Source organism: Spodoptera frugiperda, chromosome 26 (genome assembly GCF_023101765.2).
Source record: "Spodoptera frugiperda isolate SF20-4 chromosome 26, AGI-APGP_CSIRO_Sfru_2.0, whole genome shotgun sequence".
NCBI lineage: Eukaryota > Metazoa > Arthropoda > Insecta > Lepidoptera > Noctuidae > Spodoptera > Spodoptera frugiperda.
In genome coordinates this window covers 1,927,064-1,941,927 of record NC_064237.1, presented here as the reverse complement: position 1 = coordinate 1,941,927, position 14,864 = coordinate 1,927,064, and the positions used below count along the sequence as shown (strand labels likewise).

At 36.0% G+C, this 14,864-nt stretch overlaps 1 protein-coding gene across 2 annotated transcripts in view; it reads right to left on the bottom strand.

Annotated features, from left to right (window-relative positions):
- Positions 1–861: 861 nt before the first annotated feature.
- The window catches only part of LOC118264480 (uncharacterized), a 101,183-nt gene continuing 87,180 nt past the window's right edge, over positions 862–14,864 (bottom strand). For both annotated transcript variants that reach the window (XM_035576994.2, XM_050704700.1), the window contains exons 5-12: positions 14,314–14,397; positions 11,504–11,602; positions 10,423–10,541; positions 7,397–7,552; positions 6,961–7,195; positions 6,443–6,655; positions 4,946–5,198; positions 862–4,352 (exon numbers count right to left, since the gene is read on the bottom strand). In XM_035576994.2, coding sequence (XP_035432887.2) covers positions 3,129–4,352; positions 4,946–5,198; positions 6,443–6,655; positions 6,961–7,195; positions 7,397–7,552; positions 10,423–10,541; positions 11,504–11,602; positions 14,314–14,397 — 2,383 coding nt within the window. In that variant the 3' untranslated portion in view covers positions 862–3,128. The remainder of the gene's footprint in view (positions 4,353–4,945; positions 5,199–6,442; positions 6,656–6,960; positions 7,196–7,396; positions 7,553–10,422; positions 10,542–11,503; positions 11,603–14,313; positions 14,398–14,864) is intronic.

The window sequence follows — 14,864 nt, the reverse complement described above, 5'->3', positions numbered from 1 at the left end:
TTTTAAGTGCTCTTTGTCGTACAGGATTTATGTATTCCTGAACGGTACAGATACAATGAAATATTGTTGCTATAAATAATTTTGTGAATAATCGTTGTAGGGAGGGTGATGCCTCGTAATGTATGGGACATTAGGTTTACGCTGCGAATGGTTTATCTGCTGTCTCATACTTATTGCCAATGTAAATAATGTGGATTCCATGTTTGTTGATGCTCTTATATTGTTGTCGAGATTTGGAGTTTTGTATTTTGGTCACGTAGTTATTTGTAACGTCGTGGTCATAAGTGGTTTTCTTCAAGGGGAGGAGAATATGAGTATGTGTTAATAGTGAGACCATTTTTCTTATAAGTCAATGACGGATGTCGGTTACAAAGGTTGTTAAATTCATTCTGGTATTGCTCTATCTAAAGAGGCAGGCATGCCTACGATTTTCGGGAATTATGTAAGTTTTAGTACGCTTAGGGGCTTATCATTATTGTATGTATTTGTATAAGAACTTTAATGACAATATCCTAGTAAACTGTAGAAAATTCTCTTCTATGTTACTTGAGGTTTATGCTACATATACGTATTAGTCGCTGGACTATCTGATTTAGGTGGAGTGGAATATGTATGTGGTAAGTAGAATACGACAGCTTGTTATCATTAGTTATATCAAGAATCCAATATCCAACAGGCTCAGTTTTAAACAAGGTGTTGTTAGGTACCAAAAACAAATTCAACGAACCCTAAATATATAAATAATAAATACTTCCTTGACTTGGGGATTGAACCCAAGTCTCTTAGCCTGCCTATTAACCCTTACCTTAACTCATACGAAGACTCGATCAAAGAGGGATTACTAGAAAGAAAACTACAGAATATTTTGTACAAAATATATTTTTATTTTTTTAACATTACCCATCTGGTAAATGCTAACAAAATCTAAATTACTCGTCAAAATAAAGCTATTATTTAAAATAGTACGCAAACAATTTTATACCTTACTATATTTATTATTGTACTAAACTTAAGGCTTAGATTTGAGCAATACCCATTACGGTAACGATATTACTTATAGGCTGGATCTAGAACGTAAATCGACCAAATGTTTTAGGCTAGGAATAGGTTTAGAATAATATTATAACTTTATGTGAAAAATGTAATACATTTGTAAAACTTGTTACGTAGTTTTGTATTATTCTTATTATCATGTTTTTTTACCGGGGCACCGGCTTGAAAACCAGGAGTAGGAACGGGGTGGTTTTTAATCAGTAATAGTCTGACACTCCTTCTTACCTCGCCCAAGGCGGGAGAAGTAATTGGATGATTTTCCCCCTTAAAAAAATCGTCTTGTTCTTTTATTAAAATCGATTTAAGCTTGTCAAAACGGGCAGACGAATCATTTAATGTAATATAGCTATCCGCAATTTCGGATAAGCAGGTTATTGACCTCTTAAAAAGGATAATTATTACTACGTAGTAGCTATTTATATATCTACATCATGTCAAGACAAAAGTGTTATTTACAGAAGAAAATATCGTTTTCAATAACAGATATTGCTCACACCTTAACACAAAGAGATACGGTTGAAATTGCAATAATATTTATCAAAGCATACATTTTATATATAAATTCAGTGAAAATAATCTAATAACTAACTGTGCAACGTATATAAATTACAAATATTTAGTCAAAACTAAACAAATGTTACAAGTTGGTAAAATTATTATTATTGCAGATACAGAACTAATCGTAGCTAACCGCAGTGCGCATTTTTTTAGTTTATTTTTAGGTACATAATATCATTGATTTCTAGCAACACATTGAACTGATTATCAAAGAGGTTTTATTCAATTATTACAAACCATTTTTTAACTCACACACCTTTTATCCTCGAAGGTAGAAGTGAACCTGCACATTACGGCACCATTTTTTCAATTTGATCAGAAATCTTATACTCTGTCTCCTTGTATTCTTTTTTTACTTTAAAACTTATTTAATTCTCTGTAAATTTATTTCGACATTAAAATCTTGCAAATGTGGTGGTGTTAGAGGTAAAATTAATCTTTAAAGCAAATAATCACAAGATTGTTACGAAAGTTTCTGAGAAATCAATGATACAACACACAACTTATTCTATCAACGATCTTATTATCTAGTCAAATATATTTACATTACAACGAGTAGATTACATGATTTCGCAGTCAGTCAAATCGCTTTGAAGCCAGCGTGTACGAAAAAGTTCGCCAAGTTCACATTATATTGAGCACATTATTTTACAATACTGATATGAAGTAACTTAGCGTTAAAATCAAACTTCTGGAAACTTTCTTCATTGTCATCGTGAACGAACTTGGCGGTCTTTTCTCGAGCACATAATGAGAGGAGTCAACTTGATGCTAAACATGATGAGTTCATAAACCATAAAATTGAACCCATTCCTGTCATAGGAATGTCACACTTATGTCATGTTATAAAAACATTACTATTACTACCTAAATTGATAATGACTTAACTGTTTGGCTACTATCACCTTGCCCTAACCTATGATCGTTCGTTTGAAGCATTAATTAACGTTAGGTTTAATTTAGGTATAAGGGTATATACATTAATTACAAAACAACGTCGTCAACTTGAGCGCCGGGAGTCTTACCCTCCTAAAATTAAACACGATAAATATCGGGAGTGTCTTCAATAAAGTACATTCAAAATTGCCGTACTTAACTTTAGTAAAAATATAATGACAGCTCCAAGCAGTTATAAGGAAACTTTTGGCTGCAACTACCGTCGTTGTTAACGAATTAGACTGATTCACTTCAATCGTAAACTTTCCACATTACCAAAATTTGCCTTGAACACGCAACTCCAACTGCTTGCCACTGTCGTTATACGGAGATATTTATATAGAAAAATTCTAAGTGAAAATTGACAGGATTGTGTTTTTAGTTAGTATGGTAAGGTATACAATTACCATTATCCGGGTAACAACAACAAGCAAAGAACTTGGTTCTCAGTAATCAACAAAGGAGGGCTCCGGCGCTCAATATAGCGTCTGTCAATGGAGGCTCCAATCCATAGGGAGGTCCCTGGAGGTAGACCGCGAGTGGAGCGACGGCGGTGCGTGAGGCGCACCGCGGGCCGCATGTCAGTAATCCAGGGACTCTTCGTCTGGAGACCGCTTGCGGCAGCACAGGCGCCAGGCGGCACCGAGAGCACACACACCAATAGCAATCGCTAACCCAGCACCTAAAGCAGGCGCTGTCCAATCATTCCCACCAATGCTCCTGGCTCTTGCACAAAGTTCAGGAGCTTCGTCATGCAATTGTCCCAATGGGAGTCCTCCCAATAAATCCAAATATCCTAAACGTCTCAGACTATCCTCAGAGTACGCTTCTCTGGCTCGTTTTTCTTCAGCTGTCCAGAATTTACGATCACCTGAGGTGACGTTTGGACAATTAACTACTCCATTGCAAATCAATCTGGCTGGAATACACAGTGCTTCACCTGGACAAATGAAGTCGCACCCATGACCTGAGTCAGGAGATTTAGTTTCTCCGTCAGTTAGCCGTGAAGTCATTAGAGTGCCATCAGAGTTCTTCGGTAGGTGGTAAAGCCCAGTCCAGGCAATTTTGAAGGCAGCTCTTGCTGGGGACGCACTACCGATGAAGACAATACGAATAGATCTCGTCTTTTCTTTTTCGATCACCAATGGATCATCTAAAGATTCGAACCCAAGTTCCCCAGCTGACAATATTGGCAGTTTTTCAGTTTCTGTTACATTATCACCGCATACCGACAAATATGGATCCAATCGTCCAGGCAAGTAGATTTGAATATTGCCATCTTCGCAGTGACGTGAAGCGAACTTAATACTTTCAAAGTGTAGCCAAATATCTCTCTTTTCTTCTATCTCTAGATCCCAGATGCACTGTATTCTTTTTGGCGGTTCCATATAGCCGAGGGCTTCTAAGTGTGGGTAGACTATTTCACCATCTGATGCAGCTGCCAAAACAGCTGGTCCACAGAGAGGGCCGTGGACGAACTCATAGCGAGCTTCAAAGAGTGGAGATGGGTTCTTGAAGTATGAGGCAGCTGCATGAGCATTGTCTACTATCAGTTGGAGATTTAAGCTTTCACCTGATGATACGACTCTGTATGGCCTTGCTCTAGATACAGCATTAGCATGTTTGGCACAAAGACAGGATCCCAGGGACCGCTGGACAGCCAGGTGGAGTGGAAGAGGTGTGGTGCTTACTCCTGGTGCTGTAATGTTGGGTGACTTGCCACCTGGGTATGGTTCCCAGATGATCAGCTTGTCTGCTCGGTCTTCGTAACAGTTTTGACAGGTTACCGATGTGTATGGGTGTTCCTGTAAAGAAATTGAATTTAGATTTTGTTTCAGAATTAGTTTACATCTGTGACGTATTTATGAATGGAAAACTGTATATAATTTAAGTCCTTTTTAAATCTAAAAAGATTGTAAATCGCTTACTGATTAAAATGAAATTGAAAATGAAAAAAATATTAACTTTAGAGAAACGGACTATTAATTAGAAATTAGTTCAACAAATGGACTTTCAAATAAATTTAATTAAGTGCTTACAGGAGAAATAACTAAAACTAAGAAAACATTTTGGTGAAATTAGTCCTTTTCGAGTTAATTGGTTTGTGAAGTTTGAAATAAAGTATTTAGAATATTTGCTAGACATTAGTATTATAAATGACGGCTCCAGACATCAAAGGAAGACTAATTTTTCGAACTTAAATTATTAAACAGATTTTTCCAGTAGATGAGTTGTTCAATGAAGATTGATTTATATTCAAGTACATAATTATATTTAGACCAAACCATTCATTTAACTATTTACTTCTTACAACAACTGTCAATAATTTTCAATTTTCCCTACAAAAAGTATAGAAACTTAAATAGAGAACAAATACTAAAGAAAAAGTTGAACGTACCTTAAAATTAACACTCAAAATAGTGAGAATAACTCTAGCATATATCCTTTTATCTGTCACAAATCTGTAGAGGCAGTGGACGTCTTCTCCTGGTGACGCCTGCTTGTACACCAGGGTGTTCAGAGGAGACCGTAGTCTTCCAGCTCTTTGTTTCCACGATGCTATGATCTCATCACAAGCAGTTCCAGGGACAGGTTCTCCGAAACGCGTGTTGTTGAAGAAGTCGTAGTGAGCCCAGTAGTAGAGTGAGGATCTAGAACAAATAGGTTAGTTAGATTTTGGATGTAAAGAGTTTTACATAGCAGAATGTATTTGTATTCAGTGAAAATGTATGTAACTAAGACTACTAATTTAAAGAACTGTGCCATTTCCTCCCAGCCTCATCCGACTTAATACAATACCTATACTGTACTCTTAGTACGAGTTTGCTTAACGTTGAGTGAAAACGAAACGAGTGCGGGCTCGGCGCCCTGAAGGCTTAGAACGAGTTTGTTTTACGCAAATTTTCTTTAAAGCAAACCCATACTAAGGGTACCCGATAGGTTGGTTCATTCGCGCCGGGCAATCAGAGTGCCGACCGCGCTTTCGTTTCGTTTTCGTTCAACGTAACGCAAACTCGTACTAAGGGTACTGCATACATTACTACTATCGGCAACGTTATTTTTAAACCTCATACAAACAACCACTACACCACTGCCATAAATAGATGCTCCAGTAAAATTGTTTACAACGAAAACGTCCTTGTATTTATTTGTTCATTTGTTTCGCCCTTTCCCTTCATTTTAATTGATGATATTTTGCGGGAATGGTTCTTACGAAAACAAATACATACACGAGAAATGTTCTATGTAGGAAATGTGTATGTTTGTTTATTACAACCATGTATATATTAGGTTTGTTTGATGTATTCTTAGCTTTAAATCGTGCAATAATGTTTCTGTGCAAATAAATTATTACGTAGCTTGTTTATTTACCGTGATTCAAAGTGATTTTATCTGAAATGTTGATGTTACGTTGACTCGTAATGTTTTTGCGAAATAAAGTCTACACGAGGAATGTCTTAAGGGTTTGTGAAGATATTGCATTTATTTGAAACCTGTCTTACTAATATTATAAATGCAAATGTTTGTGAGTTTTATTTGTATTTTTATTCCTCAATCACGTCAAAATGGCAGAAGGGTTCGGGATAAAATGTAGAACAGGCATAGGTTATGGTCTGGAATATCACATGGGATGATCACACTTTTTATTCCACGGGATCACGGGCGAAGTCACTGAAGCTAGTGTAATAATAATTTTAGAGGATTTTAAATAAAGATATAATCGTAATGTATTTTCCTGAAGAAATTAGATATATCCATATCCTATCACTTTTGTTACTAGATCTCAATAGTAATTTGCATACCCGGAGCTTAAATTAGCTCAAGGTAATTTGTCTTATCTTCGATAAAAATCAAATGAAAAACCCTGAAAAGACTTTATTTCAAATCCACTCACCCACTATAACTGCCAGTCTTGCTCTCAAATCTGACAAACATGGCGTTGCCAGTGGACACAAAGTCGTGCTTCTCCATCGGTCGGCTGAAGGTGTCACAGAATGTCTTGATGATGCGAGCATCGTCAGGTCTCGGAGCATCGTACAGAGTGAGAGACTCTCCACAGTCCCCGGTCCAGGGCTGAATCGGAGACTCTATGCGGTTTATTCGGAAACTGTTGGGAAAAAAAATACATAGTATGATGTATTTTATTTATTCATACTTATATTGGTTGTCTCATGAGGAACATGAAATGAGGAGCGAGTTTACAACTTCAGGTTTAGTATTCAGACTCTATGTTATTATTGATAAGTACAAGTATCCAAATGTGACGTTCAGTTGAGAAACGAAGACTTTTTGGTAGATAGTCCTATTTGATTAGATCTCACTTATGTTAACAAATAAAACAATAATGTTTTAAAAATTACAGCTCTACTGTTTCATAAAAATAACTAAACTGGATCTCTCTCTGACTCTTACCTTGGAAAATATAACCTGACGACCTGTCCAGGAAATCCTTGCATCAAATATGTGCACGATGTATGCGGAGGATACCAATGTGCCACAGACAGGAAGATGCCTTCAGTGTCTCCTGACTTCTTGAGTGTCTCAGCTGTGAGCAGCCAGTCACATGTACCCACTTTAGACCCTGGAGCCTCAACATGACCAGGCCAGTTGCCAACGTTGAAATGGAAGCCGGTGTTTAGGAGTGGACCTAATAATAAAAATAGGGATATGATTTTAGAACTAGGTCGCTGGTTTCAAAACTATGAAACCAATAGACTAGTGAAGAGATTTATTATAAAGACAGACTTTGTGAAAGAGAATTATCAATTAGTTCTATGCCACTAGTTTCAAAGAAAATGTCTGATTTAATTTATTTGACAATAGTATAAACAAATGTAGTGCACATTACCTGCTGGAGAACTGACGAACTCCACAAATAAGTCCTGAGATGTTCCAATAATGGAGTAAGGGAACTTTCCCATGCCGCAGAAAGTGCCAATCACTGATGCTGACTCATCCTTGCCGTCATAGATCCTGATGTAGTCATATGGACAGTTTTCTGACCCTGGGAGAGAGAAAAAAGATAATTAAAGAAAAAACACTAAATTATAACTTGCATTAAGTGTCATAAGGAAGATTCCAAATAAGTCGAGTTCGAGTCACAGAAGGACTTTTCATCATGAGCAGCGTCAGCATTAGTAGGTTGCACGTCACCGTGTCTACGCACAATGCTCATGAAGAAGAGTCCCATTGTGACTTGAAACTAGTAGAGATTTTCTCGATATACGTGATTAAGCCGTGATTTTTAGTTAATTAAAATTCCGAAATAATTATTTTCTTTCCTAATACACATAAAATCCTTTTAAAATTACAACCAAACTACTCAAAAGATTAACTTTAAAATAAAAACATAACGTTCCCTTTAAAACAGGATCGTTTAAATTCAGATCACCTATCAAAACATGTTAAACCACTTCATAACCAACCGTCTGTTGGAAATAAGCTACCGATACCCACATTTCATATTCATATAAACCCCTGCGAGGCAAATCACGGTCTATCTACAACACAATTTTTCAATCCGCTAGCTTCTGTAAGGCTGCGGATACACTGAGAATTGAGACTTAGTATTAAAAAATATTCAGCATAAATATTACTTTAAGATTTCGAGTTAGATATAGCGTTTTCTAATTTATGTTGCGGAAACCTTCGGTATCGTGAATAAAATATGAAATTTGAATTAAAATTCAGATTTGCCTTAAATATTATAAAAATGGTTCCATTGTCTCTCCCATAGAGGTAGCCCTGTGGAAGATAGGCGTGAGGTTATGTATGTATATGCTATTTATATATAATTCTCAGGTATATTGCTTCTGCTGTATGCTGAGCATTTTTCTGCTTTTTTTAAATTTATCAGTAGCACAAGTCAACATTGTTCCCAGTATGTGGCAATAGGCTCACCCGCGATTACATGGGACTTAGGACACAAATGGTCAAAAGAGGGTATCCATTATACAGTGGTATGGCCGTAATGTGCATCAAACAACCTCATTCGGAGATAATAGGCGTGACTATATATAAAAAATAAGACTGAAGTCAAAGAGAAAAATATTAAAAACCAATATTTTTAAGTAACTCAGTAAACCACTACATTTACTACAAAATTTAAACCTTAAAACAAGAGCAAAGTCGACCAGTATAAGAATTTAATATCGACAAAGTCAGGCCAGCATAGATTTAGCGTCCGTTATTGGATAGCAGTTATTTATGGCCACCATAACTTAACACCTTGCTGTGTTATGTAAAAAATGTAAGAAGGAAAATGGTTATTGTATTCTTGAGAGTTCCGATTAAATTATAGATGCTGGGAGTGGGTATTTATGGTTTTATAGCTCAATGGTGGCTAAATTTAGAATCTGGTTTCATTGACGGATCGAGTGACAGACTATTTTATTCGTTACATGCTGCTTTGCCACCAGAAATGTGCTAGGTTACGTTGCTGTCGATGCGTTTGGCTTCCATAGCTTAGCACTGGTGAAAACCGCTTCAACTAATCGTAGTTGAACTGATTAAAGGAAGACGTGAGTAAACCGTTTAACATTATATTTTATGGCGATGGGCAGCAAACAAGCAAACAGATTACCCGATGATGACTAATAACTAATCAGCTTCATGGACAGCCGCAATACCAGAGGAAGTACAAGTACGTTGAAGAGCCTTTTTGGTCCTTATTATTTCCTCTACTTGACCAAAGTGCAATCTCATTTTATCAAAGACGCCATGTTTGCTAGTGCAGGCCTACTTTGATCGACACATTGAACCGTTCTCAATTGCTTTTTTAGTAGAATTGAACGTTGGAATTGGTGATTTCGTCCGAACGATTGTACGTTCACTAAAGTGGCCATTCAAGTCAAGTGTAAACGTATTCCCAGTTTAGATATTGCGCTGTTCAAGACGATGTAGTTTAGAAGATAATTTTGTTATTTTGTGCACATTTATTTGTGTTTAATAAATCGATCGATTTTCTAGTTTAAAATGTTTAAGAATAAAGAATTAAAGTTTTCGTGATATGTATAGTAGTATGTTTATGTAAATAGGATGGTGAATAAAATGACATATTCTTGTATCTTTAAACTACTTCATTTTAAAATAACAGTAAATTTAAATGGCCTGTCATTCCTCACAAACCTACTGATAAATATATTTTTTTAATCTTGCCCCACACTAGCTTTTTCTGCTGTGTCGTATGCGTGTAACATAAATACCAAAATTATTTAAATGTATAAATAGCCATGAATAGCCAACTAGCACTATATTGTTTTAAAACAAATAAAAAGTGCTTATACGCAACAAAGCAGCCTTCCATAATTTCTCTAATCTTAGCTAACAACGTTCACTTGGCACTAAAAGGCTACTTAACTTACTTATCGACTAAGATAACTTCACCCTGTTCAGTTTGGCGGTGAAATAAAATACAAAAGAAAATCTTCCCTTTTTCTTTAATCTTAGGATTAATTTTTTCGTATCATGGGTGCAGACGATTCAAACACCTATACCAAGTGAATCACATCAGCAATAGTTTGAGAATCACACAAAGACTTTCTCAGAGCACCGGTTATCACGCGACACGTAACGCATCATCCCCTTGCTTACCAACAACCGTGGTCAATTTGCTAAAACTAAATATTATGCTACTTAACTTACTTATCGACTAAGATAACTTCACCCTGAGTTTGGTGGTGGAATAAAATACAAAAGAAATTCTTAATCCACACTCGTATGTTCCGCTGTGTCGTGGGTGCGTTTACAAACATACAATTTCACATACACATAACACACAGACATGGAACAACCATCTGTGGATCACACAGAATTGTTCCGTGCGGGAATCTCGTATAGTCAAAAAATTGTTGTTCAAATATTTGGGCCACTTACCAGAAGTGATCGGTCTCATAGGGCAGGTCATGATATTCTCACATCTCTGTCCGTCTATATTGAATTCTTCGTTCTCTATGTACAGCTTTATGTAGGGCAGTCTTGTGTTCAGATGGTATCTAGAAAGGTAAAGCGATATTAATGGACGTTTTTGCAAGATAAATTAGTGTTGTCAGCGAAATAGGCTGTTGAATCTTTATGAAATAGATAGTTAAGTTCCCTGGGAAAAGGAGGATCTTCCAGGCGAGGTGATCGTGTCTAGCGGGCTTTCTACCCAACTGTTGTTCGTTTGGATTTTTTATCCATGTTTATTATGTGCGATATAGGATTTATGACGTCATCCATTGATTTGTTCGTAGATCGTCTATGTGTGACTTCACTTCGCAGTCATCTGTCACTAGTCATGTGTCACTACAAATCTAAATTACATCTAGAAAATCCATCAAGGTATTCTATTATCCTTTTTATTAAGAAGGATATTATTTAGAATCATCGTAAAGACTACAAAGTGCTGTCGTCACAAACAGTAGCGGGAAAACAGCGTTGACAAACAATATTTAACGCTCTGGACCTAAACAAACACATTTGTCCGAGGCAGGACAACCCTCATCAAAATTTCTGCTATGCTCCATGACTTTGAAGAGATACTCCACTCGGATCTAATTTATTGGGCCCGAAGACCTAATTTAGGTAATCCTCCATATTTTTAACAAGTACTTCGTTGACCTTGAGACTAATTATTTCTTACCAAAGTCATTTTTAATAAGAACAATTGTTAGCAACTGAAATATTAATTAAAAAGAACTTTGGATAATTTCCAATAAGCGAACCAATTAAATGAATCATTAACCATAATCAGTGCCACGTGTAAAAGTTCTATATACACGAGTTGGCACAAACTTTTCAATTGCCAATACTAGAACTGAATCACATTCTAAACCACACCTCGATAGCAATCGAAAACTTTCCAATATCAAATACCCTTGAAACAGTAATAGTCCCAGTAATTAACACTACAAAGTTAAAGGAGAGGAAATAAAGGCCGTTAGTGTTCACCAATAAAATACAGTAATAGACTTGCCTGCAATGAAGATTTCTTGGATACACTCCAGGGTAGGCAGCCGACTGTACATAACACGTTTGCAGCCGGCAATCTCGAAACACTCTTTCGCAATACGACCTGAGAAAAATGGCTCTCCTTCATTAAGTTAATTCGCTAACAAAGCTGAACGAAATCATTATCCCTGACACTTTTACTTGGCGGATTTTTGCTGTAAATTTTTCGGTATTCCTCATATTTTCTCCCACGAGAATTTTAATTGCTGACTTTTTAAATTGTCGGAGTAATTACTTGGCAGCTTCATCTTTAGTGGAATAAGCGTTTTTGATTCACAGTTTTATTTCTAGAGAGTTATAATCAAATGTGCTACGTTATATTGAATAGTTGATGCTTCATAAACCTTTAGGAGACATAGTAAAATACATTGTGTACTCTTATGTTTTATGAATATAGACGCAAACTGTATAAAACCTGTTTATAAGTCATGACATCGTTTGTAAAGTTAACGCGATAAAATTGTTCATTTTAGTACGCTTGCATGCAATAAAGCAAGAATGTTTGCTCACGTACACTTTGCAATTTTATACCTCTCAACATGACATGAGTTGCAGTATTCCCTGTATTGACATCAAACCTTACATGGTTATAAAATGCGTCAGCAAAACAAAATACGCAGCAAAAATTCTGCACACTCACGTTTATAAATAACATTCGCTAAAGCACCCTTTCGTGCGCCGTCAAAAAGGCTCCCAATTTAAAAAAAAAGAAATCCCTGAATCAGCTAGGTACGCACCTCACTCACTTTAATTCGAGTACTTGATTACAACGCATAAATCAATATGGCTGCAATAATAGGTGGGCAGTGAGCCCGTGCCGACAATTCAACACGATTTATAAGCCATTTCGGTCACGTACCCACCAAAGTGGAGCCATTTGGAGCCGGTCAGAATGATTCTAGAACGTTTGCGACATTCGGGATAAGCTCCTTAAGTAATTGGCAACTCGAACTTGATTTATGCAGTGGCCGTCGAGTGATGGTTTGAAGTATTGAGTTAGTGATTTATTGGCATGGAAATTGGGTGTCACGATTTTCAGCAGAGCTCTTGAAGGTTATGAAGGGATCATAAACTTTCCAGTCACGTTCTCCAGTACTTATCGTTCTTGTTAAAGGTTAAAGGTGTTCGAATCATTAATAACGTTTTCGTGGAACAAAGGCTGCTTATATTAAAAATGAAAATATAAAATGTTTAGCTCCCCACCTTGCACAGTTATGTTGATTTTGAAACTGTGGAGGGATCACGTTCCATAAAAAAGAAATTCGTGATCCATTTATTTTCGAACATTATTTCGTTCGTAATAAACGAGCATATAAATTTGTATGGAATATGATACTAAATTATTGAAAACTTTCGACAGCAAAATTCAGCGGGAACAAATAACAATTTATCATACCCCGAATTAACAGTTACTGAACTTATTTACCGTTTTTATTACTCAGATTTTAATAAATTTACCGTTTTTATTAAAGGGTAATTTATTTTTATATCTTTTATGAGCTGATATTAAAAGTCGCGTTAATATGGTCCGAGCGTAAATACCAATTTCAATTGATTACAAATTATGAGCTCCAGTTTCGCTGGAAAATTTCAGTACATCGATTTTGTTATCGCTTCTAATCGTATTAAGAGTTACATACTACGTAATATAATTTTACTTCTTTGCTTTTAGATATTCCATTAGTCGCGTCCTTATTGATCAATACAGTTCGTACCCAGTCTACGGCAATAATCCCGTTAACTAAACAGAATTATACAAGCTACGCAGCTTTCAACAATCTTATAATATTATTCCTACCTTCACCTTCAAGACGAGGTGTTACTACGTTAACCAGCTCAACACTACAATAAGCATAAACGTGATCTTTCCAATTCAAAACATCCATTCTGAACAAAACAGAATCGATCTCTCTGAGAGGCGCAGACAATGCCGAATAGCTTTTCCAAACGATTTGCTTTAAAATGTTCATCACGTACATTTGAATTCCCTTTGAAGTCGGCATCGCAATTTGGCAAATAATTTAAATAAAGTCAGGGCCGAGGATGCCTCCTTGTGGGACCCTGTATGTTTTGTTTCATGTTGTTGTATCTGATTACGATAAAAATAATCTTGGAGGCAATTTGTATAGACGAAGGTCTCTGTTTGCCAGGGGTCCTGTTTCCCTATGCGAGTTCGTACGTGTATCTCAAATAATTCTATTATTAGATCTCGTTAGCGTATGTAAAATGAGAGGCAACGAGGTAATTTTGTTTTGTAAATTCTTTGTTCTTTATTTATCATCATTAATCTTAACTTTCTTCACGTTCGTACCTTACGTAATGTCGTGCTTACTTTGAATAAAGACGGTACTAAATTGTAAATGTAATTTATGAATGTGTGTTACATTTTACAGACTTTTCCTAATGATCTTGACAAATGCTGTAATATTTCATGTTATGTAATAATAGATACAATATTGAGAGAACTGAATTTATTTACGTATTTTATGCCATCTAATATTTATATATTAGATGGCATATTATCTATCTCTCTAGAAATAAAACCAAAACTATTAACACACACAATTCCAAGTTTGTGCGAAATCATCTAACTGACTCCTACCAAACTGCTTATGTTTCATTCCACTCGCGTTTACACCATCAGCAACTTCATTATTTGATTCTATATCTCAAACTGTATTTCAAACATTTACACTTTACTTCGTTACATCAATTAGACATTAAAGTTTCTTCAATTAACATCAATAGGGAGTTGAAGTCTAAATATGTACATACCCCGCAACCACCTCCCCTCTTCGGTTGGGGTACAATTCTGGATGCTGGCCGTAGCGCAGATACACTTCAAATTGTTGCTCCGCTCTGGAAAGGAAATTGAATGTAAAAACTTTGTACAGAGACTTCTATGGCATAACATCGATTGTGAAATACTTGAGTAGGTATCGTTTGTTTTTCTGCTGATATTTTGATGTCCAAACTAATATTGGAGCCAGTAATTTGTGTTCTAATAACGGCTAAAGTTCGAAATTTAAATACTTAGATACAAAGGCTTATTCACCTAAAATTCCAAAACGAAAATAGGCACGAAGTTATTCCAATAATGTTCTATAGCTAATTGGTGGATAGACACCAAAATTAAATTGACTATACCATATTCTATTACAACGTTCAACTATTAACACAATACACCTCTAAAAGTCATAATTGAATTCGAAACTAATATCGAAAGTACTTTGTCAACCAACTTCGGTGGAGTTGTTGAGCAAAATTTTCCAACTTAAAACCTAGTCTACCCTTTAGTTCTATATTAAATTACCCCCTTTAACATG